Source organism: Leucoraja erinacea, unplaced genomic scaffold, assembly GCF_028641065.1.
Source record: "Leucoraja erinacea ecotype New England unplaced genomic scaffold, Leri_hhj_1 Leri_209S, whole genome shotgun sequence".
Lineage (NCBI taxonomy): Eukaryota > Metazoa > Chordata > Chondrichthyes > Rajiformes > Rajidae > Leucoraja > Leucoraja erinaceus.
In genome coordinates, this window is record NW_026576110.1 from 154,473 (window position 1) to 182,140 (window position 27,668).

Below are 27,668 nucleotides of genomic sequence, written 5' to 3' on the forward strand. Positions count from 1 at the left end.
CTCTCCCCGCTGCCCCAGACCCCGCTCCTCCTTCTCCCCGCTGCCCCGGACCCCGCACTCCTTCTCCCCGCTGCCCCATACTCTCTGTCCCCGCTGCCCCGGACCCCGCACTCCTTCTCCCCGCTGCCCCGGACCCCGCACTCTCTCTCCTCGCTGCCCCGGGCCCCACACTAGGTATGTTACAAAACCTACCTGAATCGTCATTGACAATCTGTCCCAGCCCCGTGTGTGTGATTTTGGCGCTGTTTAAAGGGGGCGGGTTTAAAACGCGATTTTTACTAGGCTGTTGCAATCGAAAATGTTCAGCCTAGTAAATCATTAACGGAAAATCGCTGAAAGACCCCGTCGCAAAAGGTATTATTAGTTTTTATGGCCTTGTATAATAGTTATAGTAGTTTAAAAATCACTCTCTAAACCCGCGACCTCTCGCAGCCCCAGGGTTTTATAAAGCAAACAATTAAAGGTATGTACCTTATTTTTACATTAAAAGGGGCTTCTTAAGAACCCTGTATATAAAGTTTTCTATAGCGAATAGTTCATGTTGGGCTCTTTATATCCCGCAGTATTTTTCTGGGCATTTGAGGGCACAAATCCACTGCAATGTGAACGATCTAATCCAGCGCCTTCACAGGAACCCACTAGAAAACCGATTTAAAATGACTTTAATTTACAGCAATTGAACACTAAATTCCTTCCATTTGGCCTATAAATTGATGTAAATGAGATTTAAAAATCATGTTTTATTGTGAATTATTTGTGAATATTATGAGATTCAAAAATCACAAATGCTCTTGAGACAAATTCAGACAAAGAAGTGTTTTTATTAAGTTCATATTCTGCAGAATAGGTGCCTCTCCTCTGATGTCCCCTAGAGGCACAAAGAAGATGGAGATGCTTTCTATCTTTATACCCTTCTTCACTATGGTCACTACCTCATGTCTCCCCATCGAGTTTCGTCCAATCATAACATAAAGCCCACATTCCCACGAGAATGTCCAGGAATGTCTCGGACCATCTCCTGACGTCAAAGACTCCCAAGGCGTCTGCTGAAGTTTCTAGCTGTTTGCTACTTTTTATCTAGAATTTCTCTCTGTTCTGTATATTGTTACTTTATTCTACCAGCAGTCTGGCTTCTGCTGATAAGCTAATTTCTTTCTAAGTTATATTTTTCAGTTCTGGTATAAATCAACCATCCCTATTAACACTTTTCTCACAAATATTATTTGCACACTTAGGCTATTTAAAAATGTTAATCATTTATTAAGAAATGGATAGATGTTTAGATCTAGTAATTGAAGTTTGAAATTAGCTACAATTGGGTAACTAACTAATTATATGCTTTAATTTCAGGTCCTCCAAGTAAGATTATTTTATATTTGTTTCAGAATGGTTCAATCTATGACAACTGAAGATTTCATTCAGTTCTCTTAATTTTTAAGAAGGTTATGGGCTTTTGACTATCCTCGATCACAGCTTTTTTGTTATGTCCATAGAAAATCAATAGGGAACAAGATGCTAATTTCCGAGTATGAAAATGGCCATAACTTTTTTATTACTTGAGATTTGAAAGTGAATTAGGTGTCAAATTAAACTTATTGTTATGCTTTATCTGATGGGATAAATTGCAGACTTGATTTTTTAAATCTCAAAATTTTGTAACATTGCTACCCACACTCCTTCTCCCCGCTGTCCCGCACTCCTTCTCCCCGCTGTCCCGCACTCCTTCTCCCCCGCTGTCCCGCACTCCTTCTCCCCGCTGCTCCGGGCCGCGCACTCCTTCTCCCCGCTGCTCCGCCCCGCACTCCTTCTCCCCGCTGCTCCGGGCCCCACACTCCTTCTCCCCGCTGCTCCCCGCTGCCCCGCACTCCTTCTCCCCGCTGCTCCGGGCCCCGCACTCCTTCTCCCCGCTGTCCCACACTCCTTCTCCCCGCTGCTCCGGGCCGCGCACTCCTTCTCCTCGCTGCGGATCCAATCTTTGGCCGGAAGCAAGAAGGCGGGAGCAAGAAAGCGGAGCAAGATGGCGGAACAAGATGGCGGGGGCTGGTTGCTAAAATGGGTCATAAAATCGTCCATGAATCCGCCCATGAACGTACTTCACTTTTGCGTGCGAGTAACCCATCTTGCTCTGCTATAGGATCTTTGATTTTGTGCACCAGAGGAGGGTCATTGGTTGACGGCCTTCAAATAGGGTCACGTGGAGGAGACGGCGCCCATTGGCGGAGAGCGCTGTCTGTCCGTGGGGCGGGGCTACGGATCGACCAATAGGGCGCGGTCATCGGCGGTGGGTATGCGGCTCTGATTGGTCAGAGGTTATGAGGGGACGGGACGCTCTCCCATTGGCCGTTGTCGCTGCCCGTCTGTGCCGTGACCCCAGCGCCGTGACGTCATCCGCCCGCCCACCCTGCGCCGTGACGCCAACGCTCGGTGCGTTTGTTTGTAATTTGAAGGTGGACACAAAATGTTGGAGAAACTCAGCGGGACAGACGGACAGACAGCAGCAGCATCTCCATCTCCATCTCCATCTCTGCACAGAAGCAATTAATTGGGCGACGTTTCGGGTCGAGACCCTTCTTCAGACTGAAGGTAGACACAAGAAATACAATGCTGTAGTCACTTTGTCATGGAGTGATTGAGTGATGAGTGTGGAAACTTCAGGCCCTTCAGGCCAAAGATCTTTGCTTCAGGCCCTGTAACTATAAGTTCAGGCGCTTTAACTAAATGTTACAACATTTTTAGATTTTAAAAATCAAGCCAGCAATTTATCCCATCAGATAAAGCATGAACGAAGTTTAAATTGACACCTAATTCACTTTCATATTTTCAGTATTAAAAAGGTTATGGCCATTTTCATACTCGTAAATTAGCATCTTGTTCCCTATTGCGTTTCCATTGACTTAACACAAAAGCTGTGATCGACGACAGTCAAAAGCCCATAACTTTCTTAAATATTAAGAGAACTGAATGAAATTTTCAGTCATTATAGATTGAAGCATTCTGAAACAAATATAAAACATCTTAACTTAGATGACCTGAAATTAAAGCATATAATTAGTTAATCACCTAATTGTAGCTAATTACAAAAGTGACCGTTGTGATGGAAATAGTAATAAACACCCAGACTGCCTTGAAAATTCAAAAATGTGATATTCTCAATATCACAACTTTAATATTATTGTGTTATGCTGTAAATCCCTAACAGATAGGTAAATAAATTACAATTTCTAGCAATTTTAAATGGTAGTGAATTGCGGAATGCAGTTGAAAAAGTTCCCCCTCATGTTACCCCTAAACTTCTGCCCCTTAATTCTGAAGTCATGTCCTCTAGTTTGAATCTTCAATATTCTCAAAGGGAAAAGCTTGTCCACATCAACTCTGTCTATCCCTCTCATTATTTTAAAGACCTATATCAAGTCCCCCCTTAACCTTCTGCGCTCCAGAGAATAAAGACCTAACTTATTCAAGCTATCTCTGTAACTTAGTTGTTGAAACCCAGGCAACATTCTAGTAAATCTCCTCTGTACTCTCTCTATTTTGTTGACATCCTTCCTATAATTGGGCGACCAAAATTGTACCCCATACTCCAGATTTGGTCTCACCAATGCCTTGTACAATTTTAACATTACATCCCAGCTTCTATACTCAATGTTCTGATTTATAAAGGCTAGCATACCAAAAGCTTTCTTTACCACCCTATCTATATGAGATTCCACCTTCAAGGAACTATGCACGGTTATTCCCAGATCCCTCTGTTCAACTGTATTCTTCAATTCCCTACCATTTACCATGTACGTCCTATTTTGATTCGTCCTGCCAAGGTGTAGCACCTCACATTTATCAGCATTAAACTCCATCTGCCATCTTTCAGCCCATTTTTCCAAATGGCCTAAATCACTCTGTAGACTTTGGAAATCCTCTTCATTATCCACAACACCCCCTATCTTGGTATCATCTGCATACTTAATAATCCAATTTACCACGCCTTCATCCAGATCATTGATGTACATGACAAGCAACAAAGGACCCAACACAGATCCCTGCGGCACCCCACTAGTCACCTGCCTCCAACCCGATAAACAGCCATCCACCATTACCCTCTGGCTTCTCCCATTCAGCCACTGTTGAATCCATCTTGCTATTCCTGCATTTATACCCACAGTTGAACCTTCTTAACCAACCTTCCGTGAGGAACCTTGTCAAAGGCCTTACTAAAGTCCATATAGACAACATCCACTGCTTTACCCTCGTCAATTTCCCTAGTAACCTCTTCAAAAAATTCAAGAAGATTAGTCAAACATGACCTTCCAGGCACAAATCCATTTTGACTGTTCCTAATCAGACCCTGTTTATCCAGATGCTTATATATATTATCTCTTAAGTATCTTTTCCATTAATTTGCCCACCACTGGTCAAACCAACAGGTCTATAATTGCTAGGTTTACTCTTAGAACCCTTTTTAAACAATGGAACAACATGCGCAGTACGCCAATCCTCGGGGACTATTCCCGTTTCTAATGGCATTTGAAATATTTCTGTCATAGCCCCGGCTATTTCTACACTAACCTCCCTCAATGTCCTAGGGAATATCCTGTCAGGACCTGTAGAATTTTATATTTTCAAAAGTGTCAGTACTTCTTTTACTTTGAACCTCATAGTATCCATAGCTACTCCACTAGTTTCCCTTACCTCACATAATTCAATATCCTTCTCCTTGGTGAATACCGAAGCAAAAAAAATTGTTCAGTATCTCCCCCATCTCCTTTGGCTCGGCAGATAGCTGTCCACTCTGTCTCTCCAATGGACCTATTGTATCCCTTGTTATCCTTTTGCTATTAATATAGCTGTAGAAACCCTTTGGATTTACTTTCACCTTACTTGCCAAAGCAACCTCATATCTTCTTTTAGCTTTTCTAATTTATTTCTTAAGATTCTTTTTACATTCCTTATACTCCTCAAGCACCTAATTTACTTCATGCTGCCTATAATTATTGTAGATCTCCCTCTTTTTCCGAACAAGATGTCCAATTTCCCTTGAAAACCAGGGCTCATTCCAATTTTTACTGTTTCCTTTCAACCGAACAGGAACATAAAGATTCTGTACTCTTAAAATTTCCCCTTTAAATGTCCTTCATTTCTCTTCTACATCTTTCCCATAAAACAAAATGTCCCAGTTCACTCCTTTTAAATCATCTCGCATCTCATCAAAGTTAGCCTTTCTCCAATCAAAAATCTCAACCCTACGTCTAGTTCTGACCCTCTCCATAATTATATTGAAACTAATGGTATTGTGATCACTGGACCCGAAGTGCTCCCCAACGCATACCTCCGCCACCTGTCCGGTCTCATTTCCTAACAGGAGGTCCAGCACTGCCCCTCCTCTAGTAGGTACCTCTATGTATTGCTGCAAAAAACTATCCTGCACACATTTTACAAACTCCAAACCATCCAGCCCATTTACAGAATGTGTTTCCCAGTCTATGTGTGGAATGTTGAAATCTCCCACAATCACTACCTTGTGCTTACTACTAATATCTGCTATCTCCTTACATATTTGCTCTTCCAATTCTCGTTTTGGCGGTCTATAATACACCCCTATAAGTGTTGCTACACCTTTCCCACTTTTCAGTTCCACCCAAGTAGCCTCCCTAGATGAGCCCTCCAATCTATCCTGCCAAAGCACTGCTGTAATATCTTCCCTGACTAGCAATGCAACACCTCCACCTCTTGCCCCTCCAATTCTATCACACCTGAAGCAACGAAATCCTGGAATATTTAGTTTCCAATCACAGCCCTCCTGCAACCATGTTTCACTGATCGCCACAACATCATACTTCCAGGTGTCTATCCAGACTCTAAGCTCATCCACCTTTCTTACAATGCTCCTAGCATTAAAATATGCACATTGAAGAAACCCCCCGTCTCGTATTCTCTGTTTATTTCCTTTTTTTTCTTTCTCCTCTTGTGTCCGAGTGCTTACCTTTTCTGCTTCCTGCCTCCCATTCTGTCTACTAGCTTTCGCTATTTGAGTCCCTCGCCCCAACCATTCTAGTTTAAAGTCTCCCCAGTAGCCTTTGCAAATTTCCCCGCCAGGATATTGGTCCCCCTCGGGTTCAAGTGCAACCCATCCTTTCTGTACAGGTCCCACCTTCCCCAAAAGAAGTCCCAGTGATCCAGAATCCCTGCCCTCTGCACCAGTCAACAAGTTTTTGTTCTTCAAACCACGCATGACATGCCTTTCTGCCCACTAGTTTCCCATTAAGAATGTCCTGTAGTTTCCGTTTCTTAAGGAAAGGATACATTTTTTTAAATAGCCTAAGTATCCAAATACAAACTAATCCCATTCACACAAGAATTCACAATATAATGTGATTTTAAAATCACACTGTCATGAATTTATATGCCAGATGGAAGGTATTTATGTTTAATTCCCATAAATTAATCCAGCAACATCCACTCAATATAATCAAAATTGTTGTTTTTTGAACAATACATGTGACTCAAACTGTTGTGAATATTTAGTTTGAAAATAATGATCATGGAGAGAGAATAACACAAAATATAGACAAATTGGACGACATGACTGGATTGTCCAATAAAATGGGCATTTGAATCTTGCTAGTGGGTGATTCTGGAACACCATCGTTTGGAACGTTGCATTTGCGGTGTATTTGAACCCCTTATCGGCAGGAAAGACATGGCCGAATCGTATGGGGCCCAAATAACATTTTCGCAATGTAGAATTAGATTAAAGCCATCCCAAGAAGCAAGATTATATGTAAAATACACAACTTACCCTTTGTTTTGTCCCGTTCTTGCGATCCGTCACATTGTAGGCGTGAAGGGCGTTAGATGTCGCTTTTTATTTTAAACCAATTATTAAGTTGTCCACTAATTTTTTTTAAAAAATAATCTGGGAACGGAAGTCCGATCGATTTTTCTTCATCAGCTAGCTGCCCGAGGAAATCCGCCTCCGACAAGCGGGGCTAATCTGCATTTTAATCTCCCCCACCCCATGGCGCCAGAGTCGCGCACACGGCCATTGGCAGAACTGCAGCACCGCTGAAGGTAGGTTTTGTAACATCGCTACATTAACAATAAGGGGGGGGGGGTGACAATTTCACGATTCAAGATTCAATTTAATTGTCACTTCACCATTTAAGGTATTATTAAATAGGTGAATGAGGAGGCCATTCGGCCCTTCAAGCCAGCACCGCCATTTATTGTGATCATGGCTGATCGTCCCCAATTAATAACCCGTGCCTGTCTTCTCTCCATATCTCTGGATTTCACTAGCCCCAAGAGCTCTATCTAACTCTCTCTTAAATCCATCCAGTGATTTGGGACTTGATAGAGGTCTTTAAAATGATGAGAGGGATAGACAGAGTTGACGTGGATAAGCTTTTCCCACTGAGAGAAGGGAAGATTCAAACAAGGGGACATGACTTGAGAATTAAGGAACAGAAGTTTAGGGGTAACATGAGGGGGAACTTCTTTACCCAGAGAGTGGTGGCTGTGTGGAATGAGCTTCCAGTGAAGGTGGTGGAGGCAGGTTCATTTTTATAATTTAAAATTAAATTGTATAGATATATGGACGGGAAAGGAATGGAGGGGTATGGTCTGAGCGCAGGTATATGGGACTATGGGAGAATACGTGTTCGGCACGGACTAGAAGGGTCGAGATGGCCTGTTTCCATGCTGTAATTGTTATATGGTTATATGATGGCCAACATTCCATTTGCTTTCCTCACGGCCTGCTGTACCTACACGCCAACTTTCAGTGACCGGTGTACAAGGACACCCAGGTCTCGCTGTACCTCCCCTTTACCTAGCCTAACCCCGTTGAGATAATAATCTGCCCCCTTGTTTTTGCCAACAAAGTGGATAACCTCACATTTATCTATATTATATTGCATCTGCCACGCATCTGCCCACTCATTCGACCTGTCCAGTTCACCCTGCAACCTAGTAACATCCTCTTCACAGTTCACACTGCCACCCAGCTTTGTGTCATCCGCAAACTTGCTCCTAATTTCCTCTTCCAAATCATAATATATATGGTGAACAGTAGCGGCCCCAACACCAAGCCTTGCGGCACTCCACTCGCCACTGCCTGCCATTCTGAAAATGACCTGTTCACCCCTACTCTTCGCTTCCTGTCTGCCAACCAATTTTCTATCCATGTCAACACCCTACTGCTCTAATTTTAGGCACCCGTCTCCCATGCGGAACCTTATCAAAGGCTTTCTGAAAGTCTAGATACACGATGCCTGACGAATCTTATAGAATTTTTCAAGGATGTAACTAGTAGAATGGATAAGGGAGATCCAGTGGATGTGTTATATCTGGTCTTTCAGAATAGAATAGAATAGTTTCTTTATTGTCATTGTAACATGAACCATGTACAACGAAATTTAAAATGTCAGCCAGTCAGTGCAGCATTCAACCATTTCTAAAAGCTAATGATACATACAAGGAAAAATATTAAAGATAAACAACTAAATAAATATCACGGACAAAGCACGCATACACACCCAACCCTCCATCCTTCTGTCGATTCCACAGTTACCACAGTCCCTTAGTCTGTATCGCCCCTGCGTTCCTTGGCGGCTACATTTAGTGCTTTTATAGCAGTGGGGTAAAAACTGTTTTTTAGTCTATTTGTCCTTGTCCTTGTAGATCTGTACCGTCTGCCTGACGGCAACAGTTCAAACAGGGAGTGTCCGGGGTGGGAAATGTCCTTTATGATATTCTGGGATTTTTTGGTGCAGCGGGAACTGTGTAAGTCCTCCAAGTTAAGGAGAGGGCAGCCGACAATCCTCTGGGCGTTGTCAATGGCCCTCTGGAGCGCTTTCCTCTGAGCCGCTGTGCAGCTGGTGTACCACACGCATACACAGTATGTTAGTATGCTCTCAATGGAGCACCGATAAAAGGACAGCAGCAGTCTCTGAGTGATGTTATTCTTCCTGAGCACCCTCAGGAAGTGCAGTCTCTGCTGGACCTTTTTCAGCAGCGCAGTGGTGTTCACGCTCCACGTCAGGTCCTCCTCAATATGGATTCCCAGGAAGCGGAAATCCGCCACCCTCTCTACACAGTCCCCTCTGATAGTCAATGGTACCATGTCCGTTTTGTTCTTCCTGAAGTCTATTATTACTTCCTTTGTCTTTAAGGTGTAGAGGAGCAGGTTATTTTCTTCACACCACACTGTCAGCTGCTCCACCTCATCCCGGTAGGCGTACTCGTCCCCCCCCCGAGATGAGTCCCACCACCGTAGTGTCATCCGCAAATTTGACAATGGTGTTGCTGTGGTGGGCGGGGGTGCAGTCATGTGTGTAGATGGTGTAGAGCAGGGGGCTCAGTACGCAGCCCTGTGGAGAGCCGGTACTGAGGCTGAGGGCCGTGGATGTATGATGGCCCACTCTGACTCTCTGGCTGCGACCCGACAGGAAGCTATTTATCCACGTACAGGTGGAGTGTGGAAGTCCCAAGTCCCCCAGTTTGTCCACCAGTTTGTGGGGAAGGATGGTATTAAAAGCAGAGCTGTAGTCCACAAAGAGCATCCGCACGTAGCTCCCCCGCTTTCGACAAGGTCCTACATAAGAGTTTAGTATGCAAACTTAAAGCACACGGTATTGGGGGTTCAGTATTGATGTGGATAGAGAACTGGTGGCCAGATAGGAAGCAAAGAGTAGGAGTAAACGGGTCCTTTTCAGAATGGCAGGCAGTGACTAGTGGGGTACCGCGAGGCTCAGTGCTGGGACCCCAGCTATTTATAATATATATTAATGATTTGGACGAGGGAATTGAATGCAACATCTCTAAGTTTGCGGATGACACGAAGCTGGGGGGCAGTGTTAGCTGTGATAGGTTGGGTGTGTGGGCAAATGCATGGCAGATGCAGTATAATGTGGATAAATGTGAGATTATTCATTGGTGGCAAGAACAGGAAAGTAGACTATTATCTGAATGGTGACCGATTAGGAAAAGGGGAGATGCAACGAGACCTGGGTGTCATGGTACACCAGCCATTGAAAGTAGGCATGCAGGTGCAGCAGGCAGTGAAGAAAGCGAATGATATGTTAGCATTCATTGCAAAATGATTTCAGTATAGGAGCAGGGAGGTTCTACTGCAGTTGTACAGGTGAGACCACACCTGGAGTATTGCATACAGTTTCGGTCTCCTAATCTGAGGAAAGGCATTCTTGCCATAGAGGGAGTACAGAGAATGTTCACCAGACTGATTCCTGGGATGGCAGGACTTTCATATTAAGAAAGACTGGATAGACTCGGCTTGTACTCGCTGGAATTAGAAGATTGAGGGGGGATCTTGTAGAAACTTACAAAATTCTTTAGGGGTTGAACAGGATAGATGCAGGAAGATTGTTCCCGATGTTGGGGAAGTCCAGAACAAGGGGTCACAGTTTAAGGTTAAGGGGGAAGTCTTAGGACTGAGATGAGAAAAACATTTTTCACACAGAGAGTGGTGAATCTGTGGAATTCTCTGCCGCAGAAGGTAGTTGAGCCCAGTTCATTGGCTATATTGAAGAGGTAGTTAGATGTGCCCCTAAAGGGATCAGGGGATATGGAGAGAAGGCAGGTATAGGATACAGAGTTGGATGATCAGCCATGATATATTGAATGGCTCGAAGGGCTGAATGGCCTACTCCTGCACCTATTTTCTATGTTTCTACTACATCCACTGGCTCCCCTTCATTTTACTTGTCACATCCTCAAAAAATTCCAAAGGATTAGTCAAGCATGATTTTTCTTTCATAAATCCATGCTGACTTGGACTAATCCTTTTCCTGCTATCCAAATGCCCCATTATTACCTCTTTAATAATTGACTCCAGCATCTTTCCCGCCACCGAAGTCAGGCTAACTGGTCTGTAAATCCCCGTTTTCTCTTTCTCTCCTTTCTTGAAAAGTAGGATAACATTAGCTATCCTCCAATCCACAGGAACTGATCCTGAATCTATTGAACATTGGAAAATGATCACCTATGCGTCCACTATTTCTAGAGCCACCTCCCTGAGGACCCTGGGTAGCAGTCCATCAGGCCTAGGGGATTTATCATCCTTCAGTCCCATTAGTTATTAGCCCAATCCTATTTCTCGCCTAATGAAAATTTCTTTCATTTCCTCGACCCCCTTAGATCCTCTGTCCTCCAGTACTTCTGGGAGATTGTTTATGTCTTCCTTAGTGAAGACAGATCCGAAGTACCTGTTCAATTCTTCTGCCATTTCCTTGTTGCCCATAATAATTTCACCTGTGTCTGCCTTCAAGGGACCCACATTTGACTTTGCTATTCTTTTTCCCTTAACATATCTAAAGAAGCTTTTACTGTCCTTTATATTCCTGGCCAGCTTCCTCTCGTACTTCATCTTTTCAGCCCGTATTGCCCGTTTTGTTTCCTTCTGCTGTCCTATGAAAATTTCCCAATCCTCTGGCTTCTGGCTACTCTTTGCTGTGTTACACATCTTTTCTTTTAGTTTTATTCTATTCCTAATGTCTCTTGTCAGCCACGGTTGCCTCCTACTCCCCTTAGAATCTTTCTTCCTTTTTGGAATGAAATGATCATGCGTCTTCAGGATTATGCCCAGAAATTCCTGCCATTGCTGTTCCACTGTCATTCCTGCTAGTATCCCTTTCCAGTCTACCTTGGGTACAGTGAGATGATGGCCAACATTCCATTTGCTTTCCTCACTGCCTGCTGTACCTACAAGAGGACATGATTTGAGAATTAAGATACAGACGTTTAGGGGTAATTTGAGGGGGAACTTCTTTACTCAGAGAGTGGTAGCTGTGTGGAATGTGCTTCCAGTGGAAGTGGTGGAGGCTGGTTCGATTTTATCATTTAAAAATAAATTGGATAGGTATATGGACGGGAAAGGAATGGTATATGGTCTGAGTGCAGGTAGATGGGACTAGGGGAGAATAAGTGTTTGGCACGGACTAGAAGGGCTGAGATGGCCTGTTTCTGTGCTGTAATTGTTATATGGTTAATAGACCATGTCTTTATGGAGAAGATCAGTTGCTAGCTGCTACATTGGCATATCATAATCAGTAGCATCATAATACTCCTCAGATTGTAACCAATAAGCAACTCTGTACACCTTGTTTTTCCTCAACTTTTTTCAATTTTGGCATTAACCATATAACCATATAACAATTACAGCATGGAAACAGGCCATCTCGGCCCTACAAGTCCGTGCCGAACAACTTTTTTTCCCTTAGTCCCACCTGCCTGCACTCGTACCATAACCCTCCATTCCCTTCTCATCCATATGCCTATCCAATTTATTTTTAAATGGTACCAACGAACCTGCCTCCACCACTTCCACTCTTTTGCTTGCCTCTGAGTGAAATGTTATTCAAAACCCACATATGGGGAGAGACACACACACGGGGAGAGACACACACACACACACACACACACACACACACACACACACACACAGGGAGACGCACAGACACACACACACACACACAGGGAGACACACACACACACGGAGAGACACACAGGGAGACACACACAGGGTGACACACACACACACACACACAGGGAGACGCACAGGGACACACACACACACACACGGAGACGCACAGACATGCGCACACACACACAGGGAGACATACACACACACACAGGGAGACACATACACACACACACACACACACACAGGGAGACACAGACACACAAACACACAGGGAGACACACACACACACAGAGACACAGGACACACACACACACACACAGGGAGACGCACAGATACACACACACACACAGGGAGACGCACACACGCAGGGACACAGGGACACACACACACACAGGGAGACGCACATACAGACACACACACACAGGGAGACATACACACACAGGGAGACACACACACACACACACACACACACAGGGAGACACAGACACACAACACACACAGGGAGACACACACACACACAGAAACACAGGCACACACACACACACACACAGGGAGACGCACAGACACGCACACACACACAGGGAGACGCACACACACAGGGACACACACACACACAGGGAGACGCACATACATGCGCACACACACACAGGGAGACACACACACAGGAAGACATATACACACACACACAGGGAGATACAGACACACACACACACACAGGGAGACACACACACACACACACACACACAGACAGACACACACACACAGGGAGACACACAGACACAGACACACACACACACACACACACACACACACATACAGGGAGACACACACACGGGGACACACACACACACGGGGAGACGCACATGGGGAGACACACAGGGAGACACACATGCACACATACACGGGGAGACACAGACATGCGCACACACACAGGGAGACACAGGCACACAGGGAGACACACACAGACACACACACACACACACACACAGGGAGACACACACACACAGGGACACACACACACACAGGAAGACACACACGGAGATATACACACACACAGGGACACACACACACACACACAGGAAGACACACACGGAGATATACACACACACACAGGAAGACACGCACGCACACACACAGGGAGACACGTACACACACACACACACACACACACACACACACACACACACACACACACACACACACACACAGGGAGATACACATACACACACACACACACACAGGGAGACACACACACATACAGAGGGATACACACACACTCGCCTTTCCTTTTCCTCCCCATCCTCCCCCTCCTCTCTTTTCTCCCCTCCCTCTTTCCTCCCCCTCCCTCTTTTTCCTCACGCTTCCTCTTTCTCCTTCCCATCCTTCATCCCCTTTCTACATTCCCTCCCCCTGTCTCTCTTTGCCTCCATCCCTCCCTTTTTTGCTTTCTCTCTCTCTCTTTCTCTCTCTTTCTCCCCTCCCTCTCTTTCCCCGGCCACCCAGTGTGTCTGGCGGGCACGGTGTAGCGTGGATGAGCGGTGCTGGCGCTGCCGTGTGAGTTGAAGGGCAGGAGGGAGGGAGTGAGGGAGTGAGGTTGCAGCGGCAGCCGGAAGCGCAGAGCTCGCAGACGGCGCACAAAAGTGCTGACACTCGCTGCCCGGGACCGACGCGCTTCCCCAATCCGTGCAGATAAATCACTGTCATGCGACGCAAACTTGAGACAAACTGCGCAGCAAAGACCCTTCAGCTCCGCTATAGGATCTTTGCTGTGCAGGGACTGAAGACAGCCTGGCAGCGTGAGAATTCTGTCTTCAGTGTGAGGTCGTGAGAATTGGCTGAAATGCATGAGAATCATGCTCAAAGCGTGACAGTTGGCAGCTCTGCTGTTAAACATAGAAAATAGGTGCAGGAGGAGGCCATTTGGCCCTTCGAGCCAGCACCGCCATTTATTTGTGATCATGGCTGATCATCTCCAATCAATAACCCGTGTCTGCCTTCTCCCCAATTGTTGATGAAATGTAGTGAGCAAATGCGATAATTCCCAATATTTTCCATCTTGATATCTGCACGGCCAATGTTCGCCAACCACTTTAGCTGTTGTTGTTCCTTCCGCTGCCGCTTCTCCCTACCGTCGTTTCTCCTCACTTTTAGAATTGTGAAATAGGATAAATGTCTCTTACGCTTACCCCAATTTCCATAATTATTTACAGCGCAAAGATAGAGAGGTCAAGGAATGGTAGGGAAGTGTCGGAAAGAAACCAACTGACTCCCATGGCTATCTGGACTACACTTCTTCCCACTTGATAGCGCTGCTCTATAATCTTTGACAGAGACGAGGCTGCAACTGAATATCAAACAGGGTCACGTGTGAGGAGGCGGCTTCCGATTGGCGGGGGAGCTGTCTGTCCGAGGGGCGCGGTTACCACTCGACCAATAGGACGCTGTCACCGGCGGCGTGGACGCGGCTCTGATTGGTCGTGGTTATGAGGGGGCGGGACTGTATCCCATTGGCCGCTGGCGCTGCCCGTCAGTGGGAGGGGGCAGGACCTGGTCGACGGTCACGTGAGGCGGGACGATGCGTCGCCACGAACGACGGGAGGATGGAGGCCCCGCTCAGCGCCTGGAGCTCAGGTTGGAACAGTCGCCGCTTGGCCCCGCATCCTTTCACATAGAAACATAGAAATTAGGTGCAGGAGTAGGCCATTCAGCCCTTCGAGCCTGCACCGCCATTCAATATGATCATGGCTGATCATCCAACTCAGTATCCCGTACCTGCCTTCTCTCCATACCCCCTGATCCCCTTAGCCACAAGGGCCACATCTAACTCCCTCTTAAATATAGCCAATGAACTGGCCTCAACTACCCTCTGTGGCAGAGAGTTCCAGAGATTCACCACTCTCTGTGTGAAAAAAGTTCTTCTCATCTCGGTTTTAAAGGATTTCCCCCTTATCCTTAAGCTGTGATTTCACCACCCACTCCTCCATTCCCCAGCGCCATGCTGCAGCCGGCGACCCGAGGAGCCGAAGCCCGAGGCGGGCGGTGAGGAGCGGGGGGGATGTAAGTGAGTGAGGAAGGAGAGGAGGTCTGGGCGCCCTCTGGTCCTCCGAGTGTAGCGTCTCTGGTCCTCCGAGTGCAGCGTCTCTGGTCCTCCGAGTGCAGCGTCTCTGGTCCTCCGAGTGCAGCGTCTCTGGTCCTCCGAGTGCAGCGTCTCTGGTCCTCCGAGTGCAGCGTCTCTGGTCCTACGAGTGCAGCGTCTCTGGTCCTCCGAGTGCAGCGTCTGGTCCTCCGAGTGCAGTGTCTCTGGTCCTCCGAGTGCAGCGCCCCCTGGCGGCGGGAGTCCGTGACGCACCATATTTATCCCTCTGTCTGCAGCGCCACTTGGCGGCGGGAGGGTTGAGTTTAGTTTATTGTCACGTGTACCGAGGTTCAGTGAATAGCTTTGTTGTTGTTGCTAACCAGTCGGCAGAAAGACAACATGTGATCACAATCAATCCGTGTACGGATACGGGATGAAGGGAATAACGTTGCGTGTAAGACTTGTGTGACTCCAGTGCGGAGACAAGGTTTCTCCCTGTATAAGGTCAAAAGTGATAGCAGCAGAATTAGGCCATTCGGCCCATCAAGTCTATTCCGCCATTCAATCATGGCTGATCTATCTCTCCCTCCTAACCCCATTCTCCTGCCTTCTCCGCATAATCACTAACACCCGTAACTTGGTACACGGAACGGTAATGAGCCAATATTAGGAGAAAGGGAGGTGCAATGAGACATGGGTGTTCCTGTACATCAGTCACTGAAAGTACGCATGCAGGTGCAGCGGGCAGTAAAGAAAGCTAATGGCAAGTTGGCGTTCATTGCGAGAGGATTTGAGTTTAGGAGGTCCTACTGCAGCTGTACAGGGCACTGGTGAGACCGCACCTGTAGTATTGTGTGTAATTTTGGTCTGCTAATTTGAGGAAGGACATTCTTGCTATTGAGGGAGTGCAGCGTAGATTCACTAGGTTAATTCCCGCAGGCAGACAAAAATGCTGGAGAAACTCAGCAGTCGAGGCAGCATCTATGGAACAAAGGAATTCCTTCGCTTTATAGATCCAGCAGAGTTTCTCCAGCATTTTTGTCTACCTTCGATTTTTCAAAGCATCTGCAGGTCTTTCTTAAACAGGTTAATTCCCGGGATGGCGGGACTGGCATATAATGAAAAAAATATGTTGACTGGGCTTGTATTTGTGGAGTTCAGAAGGAACAGTGGGGATCTTATAGAAACTTATAAAATTATTAAAGGATTGGACAGGGTAGATGCAGAAAACATGTCCCCGATGTTCGGGGAATCCACAACCAGGGGTCACAGTTTAAGAATAAGAGATAGGCCCAACCCAGCTCCAACTCCCGAGGATCCCATTCACCGACGAACCGCACTCGCCGCCACACCCAGAGGCCACCGGCCAACTCCCCCGGGCGCCGGTGAAAGTCGAGCACCAGCCATCAACGGGGGGGACACAAAACCCTGCAGCATCTCAGCGGGACATGCAGCATCTCCGGAGAAAAGGAATTGGTGACGTTTCAGGTCGAGACCCTTCTCCAGAGATGTTGCCTGACCCGCCGAGCCACCGTAGCATCGCGTGTGCATCCCCACTGATGATCGGCGCTCGGCTCCCGCCGGCACCGAGGTGACCAACCGACAGCCACTGGACAAAGCAAGAAGCACAGGCGACGGTCCCCGGCCCGCCCAGGAATAGGCCCCCTGGGAGCTGGAGCAGAGCCGAGCGCTGGCTGCAAGTACAGGGCCACCATCGCATAGGGCCGGCGCCCCACCAGTCCATGGCTGCAGACCAACCCAGTGGGACAGGCAGAACCGAGCTGGAGCCAGTGCCTGCACTCCTTATGCCGGCTGCAAGCCCGGGGCCACCACCGCCCTGCCAGCTCAGGGCCAACCCAGATACCTCCGGACACTCCCGGACAGGGACGGGAAACCCGGGAGGGGACGTGGAAGGTCCAGCAGCAACTCAACGGCGCCTGCAGTGCCAGAGACCCGGGCCCAACCACGGGCAAATGCAGACCTGCACCCACACAGCAGCACAGCCGCCGAGAATGTTCATAGCGAATGACCTATGACCTGGGCATTCGCAGTCAGAATATCGAACTTGCTTATTCACTGGATGTTTTCAAGGCTAGATTTTTAAGTTAAATTAAAGTTAAGTTAAATCTAACTTAAAAATCTAGCCTTGAAAACATCCAGTGAATAAGCAAGTTCGGTATTCTGACTGCGAATGTCCAGGTCATAGGTCATTCGCTATGAACATTCTCGGCGGCTGTGCTGCTGTGTGGGTGCAGGTCTACATTTGCCCGTGGTTGGGCCCGGGTCTCTGGCACTGCAGGCGCCGTTGAGTTGCTGCTGGACCTTCCACGTCCCCTCCCGGGTTTCCCATCCCTGTCCGGGAGTGTCCGGAGCTCTAAGGCTGACGGAATCAAGGGATATGGGGAAAACACAGGAACAGGGTATTTAGATTCTGGATGATCAGTCGTGGTCATATTGAATGGCGGTGCTGGTTCGCAGGACTGAATGGCCTATTCCTGCACCTATTGCCTGTTACCTTCTCCCAATTAACAATGATCTATTCTACATTTTCCTTGAACCCCATTCCCTTTTTCCTGTTTTCACTCCTTACACTTCCTTATCTCCGTATTTCCCATCCGACTGAAGAAGGATCTCGTCCCGAAACATCACGCATCCCCTTTCTCCACAGAAGCTGCCCGACCCGCTGAGTGATGTCAGCACTGTGACCTTCTTCCCATGATGCATGCTGCCCCCCCATGTGACTCTGCGCAATGGCAGGGTGCTTGGCCAGCAGTCCCCCTTGGATTGGTGGTGACGTCAGTGCGCTGATCGTGCAGCCCCCCTTCTCCCACTTGTTTCCTCACCCCCTCCCATCTCCAACTCCCACAACACCCCGCCCTCCCCTCATAACCGCTCTCCCCTCTCCCTCTCCTCTCACTTCCACTGTCCTCACCCCCCTTGTCTCCCCACCACCTCTCCCCTCCTACCCCCCTCGTATCTCCCCCAGTCACCTCCCCCTCCACCTTACCCCCCCCCCCCCCCTTCAAGCACCAGAAATGTTCTCACGTTAGTAATATCCTGTTTGCCAGCTTGTTGACCCTCTGTGTTCCCCTGCTGTAGGGTTTAGGAGCCATTGCTATGGACGGAGAGACGGGGATGTGAGCGGCCATTGAGGGCGGCCAGAGTGCTAGTGAGACCCCCCACCCCTCCCCATCTGCTCGGTGTGCGACCTGAGCTTCAGTGGAGGACCACATGACGGGGCACAAGGAGAAGCGTTATGAGTGCGACGTGTGTGGCAAAGCCTGGCAGTACCCGAGCGAGCTGGAGGTCCACCGGCGGGTGCACACAGGAGAACGTCCCTTTGACTGCTCCGACTGCGGCAAGAGCTTTACCTGTATGTCGGTGCTGCGGGTGCACCGGCAGGTGCACACGGAAGAACGCCCCTTTGAATGCTCCAACTGCAGCAAGAGCTTCAAGACGGCACATGAACTGGAGAGACACCGGCGAGTGCATACGGGCGAGAAGCCCTATGGCTGTTCTACCTGCGGGACGAGCTTTGCCTGGTTGTCGGGGCTGCGGGAGCACCAGTGGGTACACATGGGCGAGAAGCCCCATGGCTGCTCCACCTGTGGCAAGAGCTTTGGCCAGTTGTGGAGGCTGCAGGAGCACCAGCGGGTGCACAGCAGCGAGCGGCCCTTCTCCTGCTCCATCTGCGACAAAGGCTTCAAGTCGTGCAAGACCCTGAAGGTGCACAGACGCCTGCATACCGGGGAGCGGCCCTACATCTGCAGCGAGTGTGGCAAGAGCTTCACCCAGTCTGGCACCCTGCTGTCCCACCAGCACACCCACACCGGGGAGCGGCCCTACACCTGCAGCGACTGCGGCAAGGGCTTCAACCATTCCAGCAACCTGCTGGTCCACCAGCGCACCCACACCGGGGAGCGCCCCTTCACCTGCACCCAGTGCAGCAAGAGCTTCACCCAGTCCAGCAGCCTGCTGTCCCACCAGCGCACCCACACCGGCGAGCGCCCCTTCACCTGCAGCGACTGTGGCAAGGGCTTCATCTGCTCCAATAGCCTGCTGTCCCACCAGCGGGTGCACGACAGCGGCCGTCCCTTCTCCAGCCCGGTGTGTGGAAAACGCTTTTCCATGGACTCCCATGCCTTGTCTCACCAGCGCGTGCACACCAGTGGCCAGCCCTACGACTGCCCGTACTGCGGTGAGTCGCTTGACAGCTCACGGGGGTTGCGGCAGCACCTGCGGGCTCACGCCGGCGATCAGCTGCACCCACTGCGGCAAGAGTTTCAAGAGAGCACGAGGGCTGTGGGAGAACCAGCGGATACACACCAGAGAGAGACCCCTTGAGTGCGCTGAATGTTGCAAGGGTTGCACCCGCATGTCCAGCCTGTGGCAGCACCAGTGTGCCCACAGCACTGGGCGTCCCTTCCCCTGCCCATCCTGTGTTCACGGCTTCACCCGCCTTGACCACCCGCTGGAGCACCGGCGAGTCCACACTGGCCAGCGCCCCTTCACCTGCCCGCTCAGTGGCAAGGCTTTTGCCCGCTTATCCAGCCTGCTGGCACACCGCGACGTGGATAGGCACTGTTTAGGTAGACACAAAATGCTGGAAGGAATGGGTAATGTTTCCTTCTTCAGTAAGACCCTCTTCAGTCTCGACCCAAAACATCACCAATTCTTTCTCCCCAGAGATGCTGCCTAACCATCTCTGCACCTTCCCCAAAGTCTCCACATCAGTCCTGTAATGGAGTGACCAGAACTGTAGGCAATACTCCAAATGCTACCTGACCAATGTCCCTTAAAACTGCACATATACATTCCTCTCTTTATCTCACACCCTGTTATCTCCTTATTTTCTGTCGCCTCTGTCACTTACTCCACTCACCTGCCAATCACCCCCTCATCTGTTAACATCGTGCCAGTCAGAAGAAGGGTCCCGACCCACAAATCTTCTGGGATTTTTTGAAGATGTAACGAGGAAAATGTACAAGGGAAAGCCAGTGGGTGTAGTGTACCTGGACTTTCAGAAAGCATTTGATAAGGTCCAATATAGGAGGTTAATGGGCAAAATTAGGGCACATGGTATTGGGGGTAGAGTGCTGACATGGATACAGAAGTGGTTGGCAGACAGGAAACAAAGAGTAGGGATTAACGGGTCCCTTTCAGAATGGCAGGCAGTGACTAGAGGGGTACCGCAAGGCTCGGTGCTGGGACCGCAGCTATTTACAATATTCATCAATGATTTGGATGAAGCGATTCGTAGTAACATTAGCAAATTTGCTGATGACACAAAGCTGGGTGACAGTGTGAATTGTGAGGAGGATGCTATGAGAATGCAGGGTGACTTGGACAGGTTGGGGGAGTGGGAAGATGCATAGCTGATGAAGTTTAATGCATATAAATGAGAGGTTATCCACTTTGGTAGCAAAAACAGGAAGGCAGATTACTATCTCAATGGCGTCAAGTTGGGAAAGGGGGAAGTACAACGGGATCTAGGGGATCCTTGTTCATCAGTCTGAAAGTAAGCATGTAGGCACAGCAGGCAGTGAAGAGAGCGAATGGCATGTTGGCCTTTATAACAAGAGGAATCGAATATAGGTGCAAACAGGTAATTCTGCAGTTGTACAGAGCCCTAGTGAGACGACACTTGGAGTATTGTGTGCAGTTTTGGTCCCCTAATTTGAGGAAGGCCATTCTTGCTATTGAGGGAGTGCTGCGTAGGTTTACAAGGTTATTTCCCGGGATGGCGGGATTGTCATATGCTGAGAGAATGCAGCAGCTGGGCTTGTACACTCTGGAGTTTCAAAGGATGAGAGGGTATCTCATTGAAACATATAAGATTGTTAAGGGTCTGGGCACGCCAGAGGCAGGAAACATGTTCCCGATTTTGGGGGAGTCCAGAACCAGGGGCCACAGTTTAAGAATAAGGAGTAAGCCATTTAGAACGGAGACGAGGAAACACTTTTTCGCACAGAGAGTGTGTGTCTGTGGAATTCTCTGCCTCATAGGGTGGTGGAGGCAGGCTCTCTGGATGCTTTCAAGAGAGAGCTAGATAGCGGTCTTAAAAATAAGAAGTCGGGGGATATCGGGTGAAGGCAGGAACGGGGTGCTGATTGGGGATGATCAGCCATGATCACATTGAATGGCGGTGCTGCCTCGAAGGGCCAAATGGCCTACTCCTGCACCTATTGTGTATTATGCTGAAGGCACAATTGCATATATTGTTTATAAGAAATGAGGCAAAGAGCCATGTGAGCCGTTAGGAGAGAGGTTCAAATCAGATCAGCCATGTTCTTATTTAATGGTGGGATATCCTTGTTAGGCCGAGTTGCAACTTCTCTGCTGATTAATATGGTTGAATAAAAGCCTTAGACAAGTAAATTAAATTAATGGAGTAACCCGGCAAAGCAGACTAGAAATCTGAAGAAGGGTCTCAAACCGAAACGTCACCCATTCCTGCTCTCCAGAATTGTTGCCTGAGTTACTGCCATTTCTGTCCTTGGCCTCCTCCACTGTTAGAGTGAGGCATAAAGCAAATTGGAGGAACAGCACCTCATATTTGGCTTGGGCAGCTTACACTCCAGCAGTATGAATATTGCCTTCTCTAACTTTAAACCTTTGCTTTCCCTCTATCTCCACCCAACCCCCTTCCTAGTTCACCGACCAGTCTGACTGTCCCGTGATTAAATGTTATCACTGAAAGTTTCTTTGTCACCTTTTCCCAATTAACAATGATCTATTCTACATTTTCCTTGATCCCTAACCCCTTTGATGTCTCGTTTTCACACCTTACACTTCCTTATCTCTGTGTCTCCCTCTCCCCTTACTCTGAAGAAGGGTCTCGACCAGGAAGGTCACCCATTCCTTCTCTCCAGAGATGCTGCCTGTCCTGCTGAGTTACTCCAGCACTTTATTTTACAAAGTATATTAATATTTGTATTAAGATGTATTAAGATTGTATTAATATTTGTATGAAGATGAATTTCAGTCTCCATTAATTAAATATTATTAATGTATCGGATGCATGTGTAGCTGTGGTCGGGGCTTGGGATTGAACCTGCCGCACTGAGTGAGGTGGGGCTGGGGTTGGGGCCTGGGGGAGGGGTCGGGGCGGGCACCGCCTGGGCTGAGATTCAGGGCGCTGGAGATTCAGGGCGGTGCCGCGCCGATGGGCCCCGTCCCCATCTGCTGTCAATCACCGGGCATATTTGTCACCGCTCTACTGCTGTCACGTCACCGCCCGGAGGCGCGTCCTTTGCGCGTGCACGTCACGCAGTTCCCGCCCCCGGACATGCGGGTCCAGTCCCGCGCGCAGGTGCAGTGCATCTCCGTTGCTCTAGAAACCAAAGATCCGCTACAGGATCTTCGCTAGAAACATAGAAACCTGGTGCAGGAGGAGGCCATTCGGCCCTTCGAGGCAGCACCGACATTCATTGTGATCATGGCTGATCGTACCCTATCAATAACCCGTGCCTGCCTTCTCCCCGTATCCCTTGACTGCACTCGCCCCTAGAGCTCTATCTAACTCTCTCTTAATCCATCCAGTGACTTGGCCTCCACTGCCCTCTGTGGCAGGGAATTCCACAAATTCACAACTCTCTGGGTGAAAACGTTTTTTCTCACCTCAGTCTCAAATGACCTCCCCTTTATTCTCAAACTGTGGCCCCTGGTTCTGGACTCGCCCAACATTGGGAACATTTTCCTGCATCTAGCTTGTCCAGTCCTTTTGTAATGTTATATGTTTCTATAAGATCCCCCTCATCCTTCTAAACTCCAGTGAATACCAGCCTAGTCTTTTCAATCTTTCCTCTTATGACAGTCCCGCCCTCCCAGGGATCAATCTCGTGAGCCAATGCTGCACTGTTTCAGTCGCAAGTAAGTAAGTAAATTTTATTCATATAGCACGGTTAAATCAACTCGCGTTGAAACCAGAGTTCTTTACATAAAATAAATAATTAAGTTTCTGTACCTCCATAGAAAAATTAAAAGAAAGAAAAATGACACAAAAAAATTTTACATGAACGTCCCCACACAACAGAATCAAAATGTTTCACTGTGGGGAATGGCATCAGAAAGTTAAGTCCTCTTCTTCTGTGAATCACCCGAGGTCGGGGCCTATTTGTGGCCTCCGCAGCCAGTCCAATGTTTTCAGGCCCTCTTGCCAGAAAGCTGGAACTCCGGCATTGGGTGAAACACTCCTCAGCAGTTTGGAATGTCTGGAACGGCCGCATCCTCCCTGGAGACCGCGGTTCCTGAAGTCCTCAGGCCGCGGTGGTTGGAGCTCCGACTGGCGATCGCGGATCTCAGGCTCCGCGGTTTCTTAAATCCAGCGGCACCCGCAGCCACAGCTCCTCGGATGTTGGAGACGGAGGTCACAGCACTCCGGAGCTTGCCGCACGGCGACCCGTAAGGCATCGCCCGCTCCGTGATGGTGTCCCAGTGCTGCGCCGCCGCCGAAGCTGTAGCCCTGGCCGGTCCCGATAGGATACGCCACTCCAGTGCGATGGTAGGTCGCGAGGAAGGGGCGGAGAAGCAGCTCGGAGGCAAGCCGCCTCTCCGACCAGGTAGGGACTGGGAAATAAAGTTTCCCCCTTCCCCACCCCCACCCACCACATAAAGACCTCCAACTAACATTTGTTTTTTTTTAACAGGACTAAAAATAAAAATAAAAAAGGGTTAAAGGGTGGATTGCAGGCAGAGCAGCCTTACACAACGGCACCCCACTCCTGCAGTCCGTCTTCAGAAGAAAGGGAGAGAGGGGGAGACTAAGAGAGAAGGACAGAGGGGGGGGGGGGGGGCGGAGAGAGAGAGGGGAGGGAGAAGGGGGAGGGAGAGAGAGAGATAGACAGACAGAGAGAGGGGAGAGAGGAAGGATGTCCTTCCTCAAATTAGGAGACAAGGATGTCCTTCCTCAAATTAGGAGACCAAAACTGGACACAATACTCCAGAGCCCTATACAACTGCAGAAGAACCTCTTTACTCCTATACTGAAACCCTCTTGTTATGAAGGCCAACGTTCCATTAGCTTTCTACACTGCCTGCTGTAACTGCGCGCCAACCTACAGTGACCAGTGTACAAGGACGCCCAGGTCTCGCTGTACCTCCCCCTTACCTAACCTAACCCCATTCTGCAGCTGTATCTTTGACTATAGTCACCATCACTGGTTGTCGCAAACGTATCCTACACCCACGAGGGACAATTTTTACATTCACCAAGCCAATTAACCTACAAACCTGTGCGTCTTTGGAATGTGGTAGAAAACAGGAGATTCAATTCAATTCAATTCAATTCAAAGCACTTTATTCCCGAGGGGCAATTTAAAAAGGCGCATTACAGTAGCTTTTTAAAAAGGGACACAATCAACAAACATAAGCAGCACGCATACTGCACAATCAACCAGCACACGCATTTCACAGACACACTGCACAATCACACATCACACACCGCACATCAACATTCACCACATAGCAATAGTTTTTAAAGTGCTTCCTAAGTGCTTCAATTGAAAAGTGCATATAGAAGGTTATTTCATTTCATATGTTCATGAGTCCGTGATCAGCATTAAAAAGCTGGACAGCCCTGGGGATGAAGGTTGCCTTCCTCCTCTGTGTCCGGCAACCCGGACAGCGGAGTCTGCGTCCTGAGGGGAGCCACTCAAACTCAGGAAACAGGATGTGAGAGGGGTCCTGAAGAATCCTGCGTGTTAACTTTACAGACTGTTGGTTGCATAGGGCAGTGAGAGTTCGGACGGGCTGCTCAATGATTTTTGAGCAGACCTTGACCAAATTCAACAGGCGGTTTCTGTTTTGCAGGGTGATGGAGTGGAACCAGCTAGTGAAAGAGAAGGTTATTACATTTTCAATGAATGCGTAGTAGAATGTAGTGAGAATGTCTTTGTTAATCCCAAATGACTTCAGCTTCCTGAGTAGGTACTGTCTCTGATGGCACTTTTTAAGGATTTCCTCTATGTTAGAGGAAAACCTTAGCAGGTTGTTGAAGGCTGGTCCCAGGTATTTGTATACCTCCACTATCTCCACTGGCTCCTGCTGGATGATAGTGGTGGCTGCCTCAGCCATCTGTCTCTGTTGGGGGGAAAAAGTCACAATCATGTCCTTGGTTTTGCTTATATTTAGCTCAAGACAAGACTTTTCACACCATACTATAAAGTCCTGCAGGGCTGAGCTGTGATGTTGTGTGTGGCTGGGAAGAAGAGACAGGAGAACTGTGTCATCAGCAAATTTTACAAAGTGACAGTTTGGCTGGGTGGATCTGCAGTCATCAGTGTAGAGAATGAAGAGAAGTGGGGAGAGGACACAGCCTTGTGGAGAGCCAGTGAAGGTGAAGAGGGTGTCGGACAAGGTGTGGTTCACCAACACCCTCTGTGATCTGTTGGTGAGGAAGTCTATAATCCACAGAGTGAGTTGGTGGTTGAGGTGGAAGCGGGTGATGAGCTTCTCAGCCAAAATATGTGTCTGCATGGTGTTGAATGCTGATGAGAAGTCTACAAACAGAAGTCTGGCTGTGGCCTTGGGGATTTCCAGATGCTTATGGATGGTGTTTAAGATGAATATTTTTGCGTCATCGACACCCCTGCTAGCCTGGTAAGCAAACTGCAATGGATCCATCATCGAGCCAGTTGCCTTGGTGATATGCTCCTTGATGATCCTCTCCATGGCCTTCATGATCAGGGAGGTGAGAGCCACCGGTCTAAGGTCATTCAGGACCTTGGTGGTGCCCTTCTTTGGGATGGGAATCACTGTTGAGTTTTTCCACATCGCGGGGACTGTGCTGCTGGTCAAAGAGCCCTGGAACAGATGCTGGAACACACCTCCCAGCTGTTCAGCACAGTGCCATAGGGTCTCAGGGAAACCCCACGCAGGTCACAGGGAGAACGTGCAAACTCCGTGCAGACAGCGCCTGTAGTCGGGATCGAACCCGGGTCTCCAGCGCAGCATTTTATTGTAATGCAGCAACTCTATCGCTGCGCCACCGTCAATCCCCGGGGAGAGTGGCACCGTTTGTCAACCGGGTGCTCGTTCATCAGTGAAGGGGTTCCTGCAGCTGCAGCCGCCCAGTGACGCCCCGAGTTTATGTATCACCGGGCAGAGAGGGGTCTGCCGTGGGGATGTTCACACTAGGAGCACAGAATTCAGACTGTCTCCGAGGATTCTACGCAGCGGCTGTGGAAAGCATCTTGTCCAGGAATATTACCATCTGGTTTAGGAATTGCTCTGCCCAGGACAAGCAGAGTCTGCAGACAGTAGTGCGTTCGGCCACACTATGGGAACTTCACTCACCCCCCCCCCCCCCCCCCCTGCAGGAACTATACATCAGGAGGTACAACTCCAGAGCCAACAATATCATGTGAGACCCCTTCCACCCCTGCAACGGACTGTTCCAGCTGCTACGGTCCGGCAAACGCCTCCGTTACCATGCGGTGAGAACGGAGAGGTTGCGACGGAGTTTCTTCTCAGAGGCCATTCAGACTGTAAACGCCTATCTCACCAGGGACTAACTCTACTGAACATTTTTCCTTCCATTATTTATTATGTAAAAGAATATGTGTGTTTATGATTGTGTTTATAGTTTGTTTGGTTGTTTGTCTTTTTGCACATAATCTGCGAGCATTGCCACTTTTCATTTCACTGCACATCTCGTATGTGTATTTGACAAATAATCTTGACTTGACGACTTGAATTAGGCAAGTCGACCCATCTAGTCTACTCCGCCATTTAATCATGGTTGGACACAAAATGCTGGAGTAACTCAGCAGGACTGGCAGCATCTCTGGAGAGAAGGAATGGGTGACGTTTCGGGTCGAGACCCTTCTTCAGGCTGGTTAGGAATAAGGGAAACATATAGATGATGATTTTTGTCTTAGACTCAATCATGGCTGATTTATCTCTCCCTCTCAACCCCATTTCCTGCCTTCTCCCCATAGCCCTAGCATCCATACAAATGAAGAACCTGACATTCTCCACTTTAAAAAAATACCTAATGACAGCCGCCTGCGGCAATGAATCTCACAGATTCACCACCCTCCAGCTCAAGAAATTCCTCCATTCTAAAGGGGTAATTCTGAAATTGTGCCCTCTGGTCCTAGACCCTCTCACTGGTGGAGACATCTTCTCCACATCCACTCTATCCAGGCCTTTCACTAT

At 48.4% G+C, this 27,668-nt stretch overlaps 1 protein-coding gene across 4 annotated transcripts; it reads left to right on the forward strand.

The window, feature by feature from the left end:
• The first annotated feature begins 2,403 nt into the window (after window positions 1-2,403).
• On the forward strand, window positions 2,404-20,345 carry LOC129716326 (zinc finger protein 239-like). 4 transcript variants are annotated; one of them, XM_055666194.1, is made up of 4 exons: window positions 2,404-2,583; window positions 6,944-7,062; window positions 14,644-15,064; window positions 18,609-20,345. In XM_055666194.1, the coding sequence occupies exon 4, from the start codon at window positions 18,741-18,743 to the stop codon at window positions 19,851-19,853; it is 1,113 nt and encodes a 370-aa protein (XP_055522169.1). In that variant the 5' UTR covers window positions 2,404-2,583; window positions 6,944-7,062; window positions 14,644-15,064; window positions 18,609-18,740; the 3' UTR covers window positions 19,854-20,345. The 4 variants fall into 4 exon arrangements, with proteins under 4 accessions (XP_055522169.1, XP_055522170.1, XP_055522171.1 ...); XM_055666195.1 differs by lacking the exon at window positions 14,644-15,064; XM_055666196.1 differs by lacking the exon at window positions 6,944-7,062.
• The last annotated feature ends 7,323 nt before the right edge of the window (window positions 20,346-27,668 follow it).

Coding starts and splice junctions, on each gene's coding strand:
- LOC129716326 (XM_055666194.1), top strand. CDS start 18,741: ATGACGGGGCACAAGGAGAAGCGTTATGAGTGCGACGTGTGTGGCAAA.